General features: G+C 43.0%; 1 protein-coding gene across 1 annotated transcript in view; it reads right to left on the bottom strand.

Annotated features, from left to right (window-relative positions):
* DNAH5 (dynein axonemal heavy chain 5) overlaps positions 1-17945 on the bottom strand; it is a 243975-nt gene that overhangs the window by 8535 nt on the left and 217495 nt on the right. The window contains exons 75-78 of the mRNA XM_060191928.1: positions 17009-17224; positions 12379-12591; positions 6342-6494; positions 4882-5113 (exon numbers count right to left, since the gene is read on the bottom strand). Of these exons, the coding sequence (XP_060047911.1) occupies positions 4882-5113; positions 6342-6494; positions 12379-12591; positions 17009-17224 (814 nt within the window). The remainder of the gene's footprint in view (positions 1-4881; positions 5114-6341; positions 6495-12378; positions 12592-17008; positions 17225-17945) is intronic.

The following is a 17945-nucleotide window of genomic DNA, read 5'->3' as shown; positions in this document are numbered from 1 at the left end:
AAAATTAAATAAATACATACATATGTAAACACATTTAAAATTTTTAAACACACATAAACAAGTTCTGTGTCTAAAGTTTAAAGATTATTTGTAACGAGATCACCCTTCATACGAATATCAAGACTACTACATGGATTTTAATTTTTTAAATTTTTTAAAATTATTATTTACTTTCCTGTTGGGAACATGTGTGAGCCTGATAGAGCTTAGGGAGAACCACCCCCATCTTTGGATGGAGGTCTGAGAAGATAACCTCTTGGTAAGTCTCTCTCAACCGAGGTGAGCATAAGGGGGGAAACTCAGACTTGGTTCTTTCCTTCTTGACTCTCAGGCCCACAAATACCCCAGTACTTCCCTCCATTAACTGCAGGCCACATGGCCGCAGATTCACTTATTCAAAGTCACCTTCTGATCACAGAAGAACACACCTTATCACACACTTCATCACACACCTCAGACCCCAGACAAGAGAAATGCCAAACTATATGGCCTTTTGATATCCATCTTCTCTCTGTCTCACCCTACGGGTTTAACCCCTATGCTTCTCTCAGATACCTTTGGATAATTAAGTTGCTTGTGTTATGGAAAATAACTGTCTTGTATCTCATCAATTCCTGTCATACCAGCCCCCTACCTTGGGGGCATGCTGACTGTTAAGAAACCTGTAATTTCTGTCATATTGCAACAATAATTACCTCCATTGCTTTTCTATTTAACTCATGTCAATTTTGCTAATAAACGGACTCTAGGATTCTGGGACTCAAGGACTCAGATTCTAGATTCACGCTAAGAGTCCCCTGGTGTCTTTTACTTCATGTCACCCCTGTCGTGAGCGAGAAAGAACCAGCCCATTACCTTTCCCCTGGAGGACACCCTGCTGGAGAAGGAGAGAGATACCCCGAAACTTTCCCTTTTGTTGCCCTTGTTGTTTTTTTATTGTTGTTGTAGTTATTATTGTTACTGTTGTTGATGCCATCATTGTTGGCTAGGACAGAGAGAAATGGAAAAAGGAACGGAAGACAGAGAGGGGGAGAGAAAGAGAGACACCTGCAGACCTGCTTCACCTCCTGTGAAGTGACTCCCCTGCAGGTGGAGAGCCAGGGCTCCAACCGGGATGCTTAGGCCGGTCCTTGCGCTTTGCGCCACGTGCACTTACCCCGCTGCACTACTGCGCCACCACTCGACTTTTCTTACTTTGGGTTTCTTTATTTTATTTTTGACTCCAGGGTTATCACTGGGGGCTCGGTGCTGGTGCTATGAATTCACTACTCCTGGTGGGCATTTTTTCCCCATTTTCATTAGATAGGACAGAGAGAAGTTGAGACAGGAGGGGGAGATAGAGAGGGACAGAGAAACATAGACATTTACAGACCTGCTACACTATCTGTGAAGCGCCCCCCCCCCGAAAGTGGGGAGTGGGGGCTCAAACCCAGATCCTTGCACAGGTCCTTGTACTTAATACTATATGCGCTTAACTGAGTTCCTCACCAGCTGGCCCCTGGGTTTCCTTCCTGAGGCTCTATCTGTCTTCAGGCTCCTCTTCCTTCATACACCTTCTTCCTCCCCTCACACACAGCACAATTGTGCCTTTCACACACTCTAGTCCTTGGTCCTGGATAATTCCACAGCCCCTTCTTTCTTTGAATCTCAGTTCTGTGTTCTCTCCCAGCAAGGCATTCCCTCTACCCCCATATCATCTCAGTCCCTGGTGAGCCATGAGTCACTTGGATTTATACGAAGAAGCCAAAGCTCTCTGAAATCTGTCTGTCCATTTGCATTTGGTTCTCATTATTCATGGTACCTACGTGAACATCTATGAACACAGAACTTATGAGTATTGAACCATGGCTCCCAAAGGAAGTCAAAAGTCAGATTCCTGAGAGCTTCTGGTCATATTTAGAAAGCCCATCAGGGCACAGCTCTGCGGCATGTGGTTCTGCTTGAAGACACCACTGAAAATAGACATTGTTGACGCAGTACCATGGAAGACCCACAGCTATAGCCTGCACCTGTATGAAGTTTATCAAGCTTTCATATTTTCCTCCATGGGGTGCACTACAGCTCCCTGCACTCGGGAATTTAAACACATAAGCACTACACCCAGGAAGCCATTTCAACAGGAAATTACAACAACAAAAAAGGGACAAGCATAGCATTAGCTACAACCATGAGAAGGCCACGTTGAAAGTATGAAAGCTGAAGAAGGCAGAGTGTCGCCTTATGTGATTTCAGCTAGACGCAAGCCTGTCAAAGATGTTATCATTTTTTACTGTGCTTATCTGCCAAGGTGCATAAAAAGACTACACACACTGATCTGAGGGCTACAAATAAAATTTAACAGATCAACGAAGCAGAGAATCAACAAAGAAACAAGAGAATTAAATGAAGAGATGAACACACTAGACCTCCTAGACATTTTCAGAGTTCTTCACCCACCCAAAACTGGAGTACACATTCTTTTCAAATCCACACAGCACATCCTCATGGATAGACCACATGTTAGGCCACAAAGACAATATCAGCAATTCAAGAGCATTGAAATCATCCCAAGTATCTTCTCAGAGCACAGTGGAATAAAGCTAACATGCAACAACAAACAGAAAATTACTAACAGTCACAAAATTTGGAAACTCCACAACATGCTACTTAAAAACCGCTGGGTCAGACAGGCACTCAAGCAAGACATTCAAATGTTCCTGGAAACAAATGAAAATGAATGTACAAACTATCAAAATATTTGGGACACAGCTAAAGCAGTACTGAGAGGGAAACTCAGAGCCATACAAGCACACATTAGAGAACAAGAAAAAGCTCAAATAAAATTTAAACCTGCTTACTATATATGTAAGTGTGGGATACACACACCCATCATTATCCAACATAAGTCTGTATTACTAGGGATTGAACCCAGGGACTCATGCATTCTACCACTGAACTACAGCCCTGGCCCTGTACAAATAAATCCTAGAGTGGGCAACCTAGTGAATACAGAATCCATAAGCGGCAGGGACTGACTGTTTTGATTTTCTCTCTTTCACACTGAACTCCATGATAACAGAAACTCTACCTGGTCTTTTATTTATTTATTTTTTTTACTGCTCTACTCCTGGCACTACAGCAGTATATTCCAGATTTCCAATCACAGATAGGTAGGTATTCATTAAATGACTCCGTAAGCTGAAGCTACTTAAGAAAATCCCAGGGGCCAGGTGGTGGTTGAGTACATATGTTATGATGCGCAAGGACCCGGGTTCAAGTCCCCACCTGCAGGGGGAAAGCTTTGTGAGTGGTGAAGCAAGACTGCAGGTTTCTTTCCATCTCTCTCCCTCTCTCTTACCCCCTCTCCTCTAGATTTCTGGCTGGCTCTATCTAACAAATCAATAGATAATTAAAATTAAAAAAAAGAAAAGTCCAAATGAGGATTGTGACAGCTCAGCAGGTAAAGTGCTTGCCTTCCTTTGCGTGTGGCCCTGTTTTTGAATCCGGACACCACGCAGAAACACCACACAGAGTTCCACAAGGCAGTGCTACTACCTTGACTCTATGCTGTGTGGATCATCTACCAAAGGTGGAATTGTATTTTGGTGTCTCTCCTGCCCTTCTCCCCACCCCCATCAAAAATCTAGAATAAAAAACTGATGCTCCCAGGGAAGCCACCTAGTGGTATCATCATAATAAAAGCCCTGGGTTCACTGTGACCTTCCATCATGGCTCCAGAATCAAGTCAGAGGTCCCTGAAATTAGTCTGAATTTTACAAAGTGGTTGAGTTCTCCAAGACTGTGATACCACAGCTTCTAGGTGAGCCTTATGCAGCACTGGCTAAAGAGATGGCAGGGGAAGATGACCAAAGTGCTCTGAACTCAGCTTCCATCAGGATCCAGAGAGAGAAGAGGAAATAAGAAAGGACATTCAGAACTAGTAATAGGTGTAGGTGTGACTTAGAAGAGAAGTCAGCAACATAGGAAAAGGGGGGGGGGCGCAAATATAGAAAAGTAGTTACAGAAATAATAGTCAACCTCTATCTGTGACCTTGGGAGAACTACTGCACTTTCCAATGGGGGAATGAGGACAGAACTCTGGTACTCAGAAGGGTGTGGAATTATACCCCTGTTATATCATAATTTTGTAAATCAATATTAAATCACTAATTTTTTTTTAAAAAATCCTGCTTCCCACAACTTGTTCCAACCTCACCTTATGCATCTTTCTAAACTACCTGTTCTGAGGCCCTGTCCTCACCAATCCATCCCATAATTATCCCAGCATTTCTAGTAACTACTATTTCAAACACCTGCTCCCTATCTCAAAATATCGGTTAATATTTTGGGAATATTCCTATCTAAATCTATCTTTTTTTATTTTTTAAAAAAATTTTTTTATTTATTCCCTTTTGTTGCCCTTGTTGCTTTATTGTTGTAGTTATTATTGTTGTTGTCGTTATTGGATAGGACAGAGAGAAATGGAGAGAGGAGGGGGAGACAGAGAGGAGGAGAGAAAGATAGACACCTGCAGACCTGCTTCACCACTTGTGAAGTGACTCCCCTGCAGGTGGGGAGCCAGGGTTCAAACCAGGATCCTTACATTGGTCCCTGTGCTTTGCGCCACCTGTGCTTAATCTGCTGCGCTACAGCCCGATTCCCCATCTAAATCTATCTCATCTTCTTCCATAAATAAGATCTAGAACTATTGCCTCCCAGATAACATTCAGGAAAGTAAGTGCTTAGCAGATGATAAATATTCATCAAACAAGGTGTAAAAAAAGCCAGGTGACAAACTAGAATAGGCCTAATTACACCACAACAAACTATGAGAACCTGGGTTTCTTTGAGGCCACCCAACACGATAGTCTCTGAGCCCACAAGACAACTTAGACAACTTACTGCTGTTTTCTGCATAAATCCTTATGACGGGCATCAACTCAAAAAGCACTTTGGGTTTAGACTCAATAAGTTTCATGTTCCTCTTGTCCCAGCCAGCACCTTCCAGATACAGGCCATAGACATAAACGCCCTCCGTGGGTGGGGCTGAAATATCTTCCTTCATCCACTTGGTGACTTCGTTGCAAAGCACCATGTTGTCCAAAGCCCAGCCTTTGTTAGCCCTCGTGATTTCCTGGTCAAGACAAGCACAAGAAACAAGTTAGGGAGACATCAGAGGTTTGTCTTGACACAGAGAGCACAACCTCCAAATCAGCCTAGTTCGTGGGAGGCGGAGAAGCATTTAGAGAATCTAAAAGATTCAAGTGTCTTGATTGAACAGCTCACCTTTTAGAGAGAACTTGCAAAGCAAACATAAAGCAGGGGTGATTAATCCCTTTATGAGTACAGAGCGCGTAAGCCTGAGGCAAGAGTGCCCGGGGTTCAATCCCTGGTACCACCACATGGCAGTGCTGATCAGTGTTCTGATCTCTTTCTCCCTTCCTCCTCTCTCTTTATCTCTGATAACAAATCAGCTTATTAAAAAAAAAAAAAAACAGTAGTGGACTGGAAAGTGGTGCGATAGTGGAGCAAAGGATTTGCATGTGTGAGGTCCCAAGTTCAAGTCCTACATAGCATATGCCAGAGTGACGGTCTGGTTATGTGTCTACATCTATTCTCTCTATACCTGTGCAGACATATGCTTATAGACAGATGTACATGAACAGACATGCACGTATATGTCTGATTATCTGTATATCTGTATAGAATTGCCTATCATCTATCTGTCTCTATCAACTTGTTAATAAATTAATATATTTTTTCAAAATTTTTAAAATATTTATTCATTTATTTATTTTCCCTTTTGTTGCCCTTGTTGTTTTATTGTTGTAGTTATTATTGTTGTTTTTATTGATGTCGTTGTTGTTGGATAAGACAGAGAAAAATGGAGAGAGGAGGGGAAGATAGAAAAGGGGAGAGATAGACACCTGCAGACCTGCTTCACCGCCTGTGAAGCGACCCCCCACACACACACAGGTGGGGAGCTGGGGGCTCTAACTGGGATCCTTACACCGGTCCTTGTGCTCTGCGCCATGTGTGCTTAACTGCTGCACTACCTCCCAACTCCCAATAAATTAATCTTTAAACATAAACAAGTAGTCCAGATTTCACAATTAAGAATTGTTTTTAAGCCAATAACCCCCCTCTTTTCGAAAACAAATCAAAGAAGAATAGCAAACAATCAAAAATGAATTCACGCTAACTGCCTGAAACAAGTTGTTGGGTTGATGCCCAAGACAGTAGACTCGCTCGTGTCAAACAAGGAGCTCTTCTCTTGTTTTATTAGATGCTTCAGATCTCTAGCGGGAGGAGAGACCCTTATGGAGGAGACTTACAACGACACAGCATATCAGGGGTGTTACCTGTCGCATTGCAGTTAAAAATCCCTGGGGGTTAAAGAAGCCAGTCATCCAGAAGCAGTGGGGTCGGCCATTGAAAACCCAAGAGGTGAACTGGCAGTTTCTCTCCAGAAGTTCAGTGAACCAGAAGCCCAGTGTACTTGAAATCCACGATGCCTGGAAGAACACGTTCCCGTGATTAATTAGCCCAGAACTTCCGAGGGGGAACTAGCCAGATTCATTGGAGAAAGATTAAACCAGCAATCTCTCCTTTTACAACTTGAATGTCCCTAAGACATGAAATTCCCGTGACTTCTGGCGTTTTCTGTTCATCTACACTTCCTCCGGAGTGACAGTGAGATGTGACAGAGCTAGCTGAGCCACTTGGGGGTCCACGCATAACCTGCTGCTCAAGATGTCTGATGTCAACAGAATCGCCTTCCAGATCAGAACATACTCACCACCATGTCTGCTAGGAAGCAATTAAAGCAACTAACTGGATAAAAACAAGTAGGCTTCCCCTACGTTTCCTAAGGCCACAGATTCCCGTAGGTAGACTGTCTAACTGGATTTCTAGTTACCTAAATGTGCCTGTGTCCTCGTCAACACGTAAAAACATATTCAGTGGGTGATGAATTCATGGAAGCCTCTCTCCATTTATCATTTTTAAGGAGGCAAGCTACAGTTATTTTCTCAAGGTTTTGTTCCTAGGAATGCACTTTTCTTCACTCTGATGAAGCAGCAGAAACAATCGGATGCCTTTCCCACCCAACAAATGAATCACATCTCTCAACCTGTTCACGCTTTGCTTGCATTCACGTGTGGAACTTAGGACTCTCCGAATAAGTGTGTCATCAGTAGTAGCTGCATGTGGGGATATCTCCAAATCATCTTTTATAATAGTCACCATAATTGCATCTAGAAATGTATATTGCATATAGATCTGTCTTTATAGGCATGTCAGCCTGGGCACATACAGTGTCTCTATTTCAGACATATCTCAAGTAATTTATCTTGGTCTAGAGTATGGTAGAGTGAAGAATTTAAAAGCATGAGTCCCCTAGTCCCACTCCCAGTATTTCATGTGCCAGTATGAAGTTCTAGTGTTCTCTCCTTCTCCTTCCCCTTCTCCTTCCCCTTTTTCTCCTTCTTCTCCTTCTTCTCCTTCTTCTCCTTCTTCTTCTTCTTCTTCTTCTTTTTCTTCTTCTTCTCTCTCTCTCTATCTTTCTCTCTCTCTCTCCCTTCTGTTGCCCCCCTCTCTTCTCTGTTAATAAATAATTTAAAAAGAAATAATTTGTGGGGCCAGGGGGTGGAGCACCTGTTTGAGTGCACATGTCACCATGTACAAGAATCCAGGTTCAAGCCTCTGGTCCCCACCAGCAGGAGGAAAACTTCCTGAGTGGTGGATCAGTTCTGCAGGTATCTCTCTCTCTCTTTCTCTCTCTCTCTCTTTCTCTCTCTCTCTTTCTCTCTCTCTCTTTCTCTCTCTCTCTCCCACTCTTTTTGTGTCTCTCTCTCTCCTCCCTTCTCTCCCTTCTTTCTTGAATTCTCTGTCTCTATCCAAATAAATAAACTGATATAGTTTAAAATCATAATAATTAATTTATCTTTCATGACTAAAGTTCTTGAAAGTTTTAAAGACTGACAGTAAATTGAATAGGAAAAATGTACAAAAAGATTATACATTTTTATTCAGATTGAGATAGCTGGGAGTGGGGGTACAGGGTTCAAGCCCCAGGGCTTCCCACATTGTGGGGTTAATGCTCCATTGGGCGAATGATCGTTCAATTCTACTTTTGTTTTTCCTGTAAATGTGAGCTTCTTTTTTGGAAATTTGTTATTACTGAAAATAGATACTGATGTAGAACTCTTGTAAAGGTGAAGTGGGATGGAATGATGAATACCAGATGATCTCACACAAAGATGGGATCTAAGAAACAAAACAAAGGACAGTACAGGGTGTGCCCTCAGTGGACTGTGGTCCATCACGGCAGAATTAGGGGCTCAGAAGGGGAAGGAGAAGGAGGACTAAGGGGAATTTGGGTACCTAAGTCCCTGCGGTGGAATAAGATGATGGCTGGGCTGAGGATGGAATGTACTGCTGCCTATCTTAGGGCAACGTGGACATGAACCCAGCCAACGACGACGACAACATCTGTAAATTAGCATTTCCTCAATAAAATGGCATTGTAGTTGAAAAGTTTTTTTTAAAGACAGATCATACTTTTTGTATGTAGGCAGTGCATTCTATGCTACCCTTACAGATATTTTAACTGGAACTGGCATGTTTCCAAATGGCATTGGGTTGAAGACACAGGGAGGGAGCCATTAAAAGGAGGACGTCTCTAGACAGGGACTCTTGTTTCAGAAGCTCCAAAGTCCCAGTCAGACTGCATGAGCTGGTTTTGCAGATAATGAATCTGCAGTTGCCAATAACCAAGTAAGTTCTCTCTCTGTTGTTGAGAAAAAGGAAAAGGCAATTCGGGTTTAAAAAATAAAATAAAATATACAGAAAATCTGGGGGAGGTAGAGCCAAGATGGCAGCCAGATGCCAAGCCTAGGGAACATCTCCTTGGGAAATTTCTTTGAATCTTGACTTTTTTGTCCAGAAAGATCACAAAGACTGTGAGGAGCTTCAGAGACTGAGAGGCAAAAAAAGCTGCAAAGGAAATCTCTATGAGGGAGCCTGGCTAAGCACATATGTTACAGTGCACAAGGACCCAGGCACAAGTCCCCAGTCCCCACCTGTAGGGCGAAAGCTTTGCAAATGGTGAAGCAGTGCTGCAGGTGTCTCTCTGTCTCTCTCCCTCCCTACCACCCCCTTTTCCCTCGACTCTGGCTGTCTCTAGCCAATCAATAAAGATAATATATAAACATTAAAAAAAATGTAACAGATAAAAGACAACTACCAGATATCTTTGCCCCTATGTGAATTCTGGAGAACTAATACATATGAGCTTGCAAAACAAAACAACAGAAGCAAATAAATAGTTTCTAAGACTTTGTCAGAACTACAGTGGTTATCTTTGGGAAGGTGGAAGAGTGGAGACACAGAACTTCCATGGTGGGTACAGTGTGAAGCTATACCTTGTAATATTAGAATCTTATAACCCACTATTAATCACAAATTAAAAAAAAAAGATCTGATTTTCTCAATAAGCTCAATGAACACAGAAGAAAAGGCTGTGGTCAAATCTGATTCTGAGTTTGAACCCTATGACGACACGGATGAATGGTTATGTTGTCAAGTAAGAAGGAGGTTTCAACAGGTTCAAATGCTGTTATGGGGTGGATGCCTGGCTGGGTGAGGTTTTGAAGGTTCCACAGTAATTCCTTCTCTCCTAACCAGCCATTCTCACCTCCTTACACCATGCTTTCACATTCACTGGAATCCGAAGAAGGTCAAGTCTCCCATCGCTTCTGACCCAAGGACATTTATTTATCTTTAATTTTTTTCCTTTTTTTTTTTTTGTTATCCTGGTTATTTTACCATTGTTGTGGTTATTATTATCATTGTTATTGATGTCGTCATTGTTGGATAGGACAGGGAGAAGTGGAGAGAGGAGGGGAAGACAGAGAGGGGGAGAGAAAGATAGACACCTGCAGATCTGCTTCACCGCCTGTGAAGGCACTCCCTAGCAGGGCTCAAACCGGGATCCTTCTGCCGGTCTTTGACCTTTGCTCCAGGTGTGCTTAACCTACTGCGCTACCGCCCGACCCCCTTATCTTTAATTTTTAGTGGTTGACTTTTTATTATCTTTATTTATCTATTGGATAGAGAAAGCCAGAAATCAAGGACAGGGGTAATAGTCAGAGACACCTGCCACACTGCTTCACCACTCGTGTAGCCTTTCCCCTGCAGGTAGTGGCCAGGGGCTCAGAACCGAGTCTTTGTGCATCATAACATGCACTCAGACAGGTGCAACACCACCTGGCTCCCCCCCAAAGACGTTCACATGTGCTTTCCTGCCTGTCTAGTCCCCAACCCAGCCCCAGCTATCCTGCTCCCCATGTCTTACTAAAAACAAGCTCCCCCAGCTCCATCCTGAACATTTGCTGGATCTCCACAGAAATCGACTGCATTCTCCCTGCCAAGGAAAGATACCTTCCTTTGTTCCATTGGCAAATGCAGGGTTGTGTTTATAGCACATCCCTCACGGTCAGGAGAGGAGATGGTACCTGTACAAGATTCATTTGCCTCTGGTCAAAGCTCTATAATTAAATTGTTTAATTTGTTCATATAAAATCAATGTAAATTGACTCATTAAAAACTGAGCAATTTTCTTTTTCCTTTTTTTGCCTCCAGGGTTATTGCTGGGGCTCAGTGCTGGTGCTACCAATCCACTGCCCCTGTGGCCATTTTTTCCATTTTACTGGGTAGGACAGAGAGAAGTGGAGAGAGGTGGGGGACATAGAGAGGGAGAGAGAAAGACAGACACCTGCAGACCTGCTTTACCGCTTATGAAGTGACCACCCCCCGCAGGCTGGGAGCCAGGAGGTGGGGTGGGGGCTCGAACCAGGATCCTAGTGTGGGTCCTTGCGCTTTGCAGTGTGTATACTTACCTGGTGCACTACCACCAGATCCCCAGAAATGAGCTATTTTCAAAAGTTTAAAAAAAAAAAAGAACCTTTACCACATATGATTTTTTAAAAAATCATCCTATTGTCTGAGAGGTGACCCCAGCCTCAGTTCTTGAGGTTTGATACATAGAACCGTACATGGCAGAGTAATATTGGGGTTTTCTTTCTCCCTCTCCCTAGTCAAAATAAATAAACTACTGTCTGTGAGCAATTACCACTCCCCAGCCTTCTCTTCTTTGGATTCTCATGTCATTTGGACATGCTCCTCTTGTCATTATTTCTGTCACCTACCAGTTTCTCCTTCTACTTCATGAGGGAACTAGGCTCCTGGTCCATTCTTCCATTTCCCTTCAGAATAATCACAAGATAGAGAATGAGGGAGATGATTCTGACAGGCTAAAGTCAGCAGTAGAATTAGTGGTTGTGGTGATGATAGAGATGAGGAAGGTGAAGAGGACTGTGGTGATGGAAACGTTGAGTGAACCAGGTAACAGTGACCCAAGTGGCAATGGGGGTGGAATCAAAATGGCGGTTTTATAAGCACTGATGGTGGAGTAGAGCTAGTTGGATGAGTAGTGCCGGGCCTGGTGACAGTGGTAGAGAAAGAGGGGCAGGGGTGTGGGGTGTGGGGTGTGCTGGTATGGAGGGGGGTAATGACACTGGAGATATATTTTCACTAATTTTTTTTTAAATTTTATATTTATTTTCCCTTTTTGTTGCCCTTGTTTTTCATTGTTGTAGTTATTATTGTTGTTGTTGATGATGTCATCGCTGATGTTAGATGGAACAGAGAGAAATGGAGAGAGGAGGGGAAGACAGAGAGGAGGAGAGAAAGACAGACACCTGCAGACCTGCTTCACCGCCTGTGAAGTGACTCCCCTGCAGGTGGGGAGCCGGGGGCTCAAACCAGGATCCCTACACTGGTCCTTGTGATTTGCACCACGTGCACTTAACCCACTGTGCTACTGCCCACCCCCATTTTCATTAATTTTTAATTGACAAGATTATAAGATAATAGCCGTCTAGTTCCACACCACTCGCACTATTTTTCCACCAGATGGCTTTTGGTATAGCCATGTGTTATCTAAGACTGTTCTCATCTACACAACTAAAACTTTGGATTTTGAGGTCCAAGAACCTGGGTTTAAATTCTGATTCTGAGCTTCTATGTGACCTGGGAAAAAGATTTAACCTCTCCCAACCTCAAGTTACTCATCTTTCAAAATGAAGACAAAAGCATATACGATTTAAATGCCACGGTGCATGTAGTTGCCTAGAGCAATGCCTCGTACGTCTGAGAAGTTGAATAATTTTTCTTCTGATCTACCATAAAAATGGCTGGGCTAGCAGAGAAGTACCTTGGACAAGAGTCCTTCCAAGTCACTCATCCCTAGGGGTTTTCCACAAGTCCATCACAGCTACACAGAACAGCAGGCTGGTGAGGCAGGCGGGGGGCGGTGTAAAGGACCCTGAAGCCTACCTTCTTCCACTGAGCAGGGATTCTGGCATCAAACATGCAGTTCAGGGCGTCACGGAGATTTTCGCTCATGATGATGGTACCGTCGATAGCAAGTTTCAGCTCAGTGAGGGAGCTTCGGACCAGGGTGAGAATCCTCTGCATTCTATCTATCTCCTGCTTTAGGAAAATGTTCATCGGCTGGAATGGCCCCATCTTCTGCAGTCTCTCTTTAACCTGTTGTGGGGACATTCAGCACATGTTAAATAAAATAAAATAAGATAAATAAACATTTGTAGGCAGAAGGGAAAGAACTCAGCCAACAGAGTGCAGGACTTTCTTTCTTTTTAAACTTTAATTGTGAGTTAATGGCACAGACTGAAGTTGCTAACATGTAGGTACAGTGTCTCAGCTCCTAGTGAGAGCTCCCTCTCACCATCCTCTCAGGCCCCGGAGGCTCTCGCCACCTCTTCCTGCCCTCTCATTCCCCCGAGCCCTTTGCAGTGGTGCAATACACCACACCCAATCCAAGTTCTATTTTGTGTGTTCCTCTCTACTCTTATGTCTTAATTTCCAGCCATAAGTGAGATCAATTTGTGTTTGCCGTTCTCTTTGTGGTTCATCTCCCTTAACATGATGTCTTCAATTCCATCCAAGAGGATCCAAAGGTGATTTCATTTTTAACAACTGGTAAATATATATATATCGCAGTTTTAGCCATTCATCTGACATTGGACACCTGGGCTGCTTCCAAGTTTTGACTATGACAAATTGTGCTGCTGTGAACATTTGGGCATTTAGATCTCTCTTTTTTTTAAATTTCTTTTAATTTCTTTATTGGGGGGATTAATGTTTTACAGTCAACAGTAAATACGATAGTTGGTACATGCGTAACATTTCCCAGTTTTCCACATAACAGTACAACCCCCACTAGGTCCTCTGTCATCCTTTTCCAGGGCCTGGACTCTCCCCCTCACCCACCCGAGAGTCTTTTACTTTGGTGCAATTATAGATCTCTTCTGAAAGATGTTTTTGATGCTTTGGGTAAATCACTAGGAGAGAAATTGTTAGATCAAAGGCTAGGTTCGTTTCTAGTAGCCTGAGAAATCACCAAACTGTTTTCCACAAGGGTTGGAACAATTTACACTCTTGCCAGAGCGCAGAAGTACCCCTTTCTCCCTACACCCTCTCCAGTATTTGTTGTTCCTGTCCTTTTTTAACGTATAACATTCTCACGGGTGTAAAGTGGTGTCTTATTATTACTGTTTTTTATTTGCATTTCTCTGCTGGATCTCTTCCTCAGAAAAGTATCTGTGTCCTTGCCCCATTTTATAATTTTTTGTACTAAGTTTTCTGAGTTCTTTTTGCATTTTGGTTATTAGTCCTTTATCTGCAATTCGTTGTATAAAAAAAAAAAATCTTCTCCCATACTACAGGGGCTCTTTCTGATTTGGTGATGGTGTCCTTTGATTCACATAAGTTCATCAGCTGGATGTTGCCTCATTGAATATTTTTGGTTTTGCTTTCTTGGATGTTGCATTTGCGTCTTTGAGGACATTTCCGAAGCATAGGTCATGAAGTGTTCTGCCAATGTTTTCTTCTATGTATTTGATGGTTTTTGGTCTCATCTCCCTGTCTTTGATCCACTGGTTGTTGACTTTTGTTCATGATGTATAGTGGTACAATTTCATCCATTTGTGTGTGTCAACTCAGTTTTCTCAACACCACTTGTTGAGAAAACTCTCCTTCCTTCATTTAATATTTTGGGGTCCTTGTCAAAAAACTCCATAGGTGTCAGAACTTATTTAAAATTTAAATTTAAATTTAAACAGAATTTAAATTCTGTTCCCCTGATCTACATGTCTGTTTTGGTTCCAGTACCAGATGGTTGTGGTTACAGTAGCTCTGTATTATAGTTTTATGAGTTCAGGAAGTGTGATGCCTCCAGCCTTGTCTTTTTTTGTGTGTTTGTTTGTTGTTTTTTACCAGAGCACTACTCAGCTCTGGCTTTTGTTGCTTTGTTGTTTTATTGTTGTAATTATTATTGTTGTTGTTATTGATGTCGTCGTTGTTGGATAGGACAGAGAGAAATGGAGAGAGGAGGGGAAGACAGAGAGGAGGAGAGAAAGACAGACACCTGTAGACCTGCTTCACCACCTGTGAAGTGACTCCCCTGCAGGTGGGGAGCCGAGGGCTAAGAAGTAGGAGGAGGAGAAGGAGGAGAAGGAGTTGGAGAAGAGGAAGAAGACAAAATGATGATGGCAAAGAAAATGACTTGGTCCTGAAGCAGTGGATTCATCATGCAGCTACTAAGCCCTAGAAATGACCCTGGTGGCATGAAGAGAAGAAAAGAGAGGAGGGGAGGGGAGGGGAGGGGAGGGGAGAGGAGGGGAGGGGAGGGGAGGGGAAGGAGAGGAGGGTATTTGTTAGATGACCAGCCCACTTTTCATCCCATGTAGGAAGACACAGACATTTACTAATTCACTGAAGAATATAAACTACATGACACCAAACTTGCAAGCTTCTACAAAGCAGCCTTACTGCAGGGAAAGACAGACAGCAGATCTCAGCAGTTCACCAACATACGGACGCTTACAGGAGACACGCTCTCACAGCCACGCTGGTTGTCTCAAAAGATGAAATGTGTGTTGTGACCACTTTCAGCTGCTGTTTTCCTTCAAAGCATCCATCTGTCCATCCACCCACCTTGCATGTATTCATTGAGAATCATCTATGGAGCAGATATCATACTAGGTTTTGTCACTGTAACCTACGGTCACAGTGACTGATTCAGTAAAAGAAGAAACCCATTATTCGAAACACAATGGTCTTGCTATGTTTACCTATGAAATTATTAACATGCTCTTAGATGTTTTTATTGCTTCATAAATATTTAACCACTTTTAGATGTGAATGGCCTCTCTCCCAATATGACCGTGAAAGCTGATAGCACTAGTCATGTTTGTTCTCCAAGGTAACAGAGCATCTTCCCAAGGAAATGGTTCCCTTAGGGGAAGATTCTTGAGTTATGTGCGGGCAGCCCAAGTGGAACAACTAACACAACAGAAAATAAAGGATGCAAAAAAAAAAAAAAAAAGCTGCAAAACCAGGTGGAGAGAGAACAACATAGAGAGAAACATCTGAGGAGCCTCACTGAGTAAAGCACACGTTAGCATGCACAAGGTCCTGAGTTCAACTCCAGGATCCCCACCTTGGGGTGGGGGACTTCTTGAGTGACAGAAGAGTTCTGATGGTGTTTCTTATTTTGTCTTTCCCTCTCACTCTCACTCTCCTCTACCTTTCTCTGTCCCTCAGCCTCTCTCTCTCCATATATATATATATATATATATATATATATATATATATATATATATATAATGATTCCCAGGAATGGTCTAGCCACACTAGTCTGAGATCCAGCTCTAACCCCAGTGACAATAAAGTAAGTAAATAAAAACAAATTAGTCCGCCTCTTATGACAATAGGGAGGGACCGAGGAGGTCGCTCATCTGTGGTGTACATATGCTGTGCACGCATGAGGCCCTGGGCTACATCACCGGCACCACACAGAGACAAGAAAACACAAACAGTCCATCATATACGACAGTGTGATCTCTCTCTCTCAAAAAAAAAAGACTACAAGGAGGGGCTGGGTGGTGGTCCACCTGGTAGAGTACACACGTTACCAGGCACAAGAACCCAGGTTTGAGTCCCTAAAGGAGGAAGCTTCACATGGCATGTGGAGGCTCAGAGCTCCAGCTCTCTCTCCTGTTCTCCCCACCCCCCAAACCCCCCAGAAAGACAAAATGACCACTAGGCACAGTCAAGTTTTTTAAAAACATGACTAGGGGGGAAGTAAATGACTTACTTTTCTTTTTATTCAAGATGCGAAAGGGCCAGGCAGTGGTGTTCCTGGTAGAGCACATGGCATAATGTACAAAGGACCTGGGTTCAAGTCCTCTTCCGCCACACGCAGGGGGGAAGTTTCATGAGCAGTGAAGCAATGTTGCACGTGTCTCTTTTCCTCTCTCTTTCTATGTTCCCCCGGTTCCCTCTCAGTTTCTTTCTGCGTCCATCCAAATAATCAAATAACTTAAATAATTTTTTTAAAAAGTGACCAGGGTAAATATCTTCATCATTTCTTCCTACATTGTCTAAAGATTTAACTTTTATCATCATATGTTTTACTTAGAAGCTGCTCACATGTTTAAAAAAAAAAAAATCAATTTTCAAAGTCCAGAAGCTGAAAGAGATGCAAAGAGTTGAGATAAGAACGTAGACCCTGAATTGTAATGTGTGCACTACACTGCATGATGTTTTTGCTTTAAAGAACCAGGCGGTCTGCACTACGAATACATCCTTTTCCTTTGAACAAATGACAGTGTGAACAAAGTTCTGCTAATGCAGCCCAAACCCATCAGTACATACTCGTAGTCATGGAAATTAACGAACTCAGCACGTGCCTTTTTTAATCTTTTGAAATGATTACATTCATAGATTCAAATACTTTTTTTTTTTGGGTTCTGCAAGAAATGAGTTTTATTTCAGTCGTGTTTCTTATTTCAGGAACAATATGTTTTTGTACTCCTTCCTTCTTTTAAATGTCCCCACTCAGGCCACCGTACCTATAGTTGACCCTGTCACCACCCCTCACCTCAAAAGGGCTGTAGTCCGGAGGCAGTTTCTCCAGCATGTCATCAGCCAGCCTTGCCACCACCACCTCCCGGGTCTCGTCCCCTCCACCAGAACTGTCCTTGGGTTGGATGCCCAAGATGGTGTCCAGAACGTCCTTGGCCAGCTTGCTCTGGTAGGTGATGTCAGCATTGGGGTGCAGCCCAAACACCTCAGGACTGTCGTAGGTTGGCAAGCTCTGAAAAGCAAGCCCTCAGGTAAGCACAGACAGAAACCATTGAAGGATACTCCCTTAAGAAGTAACAACACACCCATCTAAAAAGCTCTCTGTGCACCTGTGCTCACAGCAGCACAATCTGTAATAGCCAAAACCTGGAAGCAACCCAGGTGTCTGTCAACAGATGAGTGGCTGAGCAAGCTGTGGTCTAGATACACAATGGAATACTACTCAGCTATCAATGATGAATTCACCTTTTTCACCTCATCTTGGATGGAGCTTGATAGAGTCATGTTAAGTGAGAGAAGCCAGAAGGGGAAGGATGAAGATGGGACGATCTCACTAACAGACAGAAACTAAGAAATAAGAACAGAACTTGGACTGGGTTTGGTATATTGCAACCAAAGTAAAGGACTCTGGGGGTGGAGGGGCTGTCATGTCCTGGTGCCTGACAGTGGAGGAGGACTTAGGCTGGGGGTGAGTGTCTCTGGGGGTGGAGGGGCTGTCATGTCCTGGTGCCTGACAGTGGAGGAGGACTTAGGCTGGGGGTGAGTGTCTTGCAGAGAACTGAGAAATCTTACACCTGGACCAACTGTATTTACATTATTTACATTAATCCCCCAATAAAAAAATAAAAACAAGAAATAACACTTTGAGTCAGTGAAGTATCTACCCTGGTGATTTTTTTAAAGATGTTATTTATTTATTAATGAGAAAGATAGGAGGAGAGAGAAAGAACCAG

This window comes from Erinaceus europaeus, chromosome 5 (genome assembly GCF_950295315.1).
Source record: "Erinaceus europaeus chromosome 5, mEriEur2.1, whole genome shotgun sequence".
In the NCBI taxonomy this organism is placed as follows: Eukaryota; Metazoa; Chordata; class Mammalia; order Eulipotyphla; family Erinaceidae; genus Erinaceus; species Erinaceus europaeus.
Note: the sequence above shows the minus strand (reverse complement) of the source record. Positions and strands in the feature narration are given on the sequence as shown.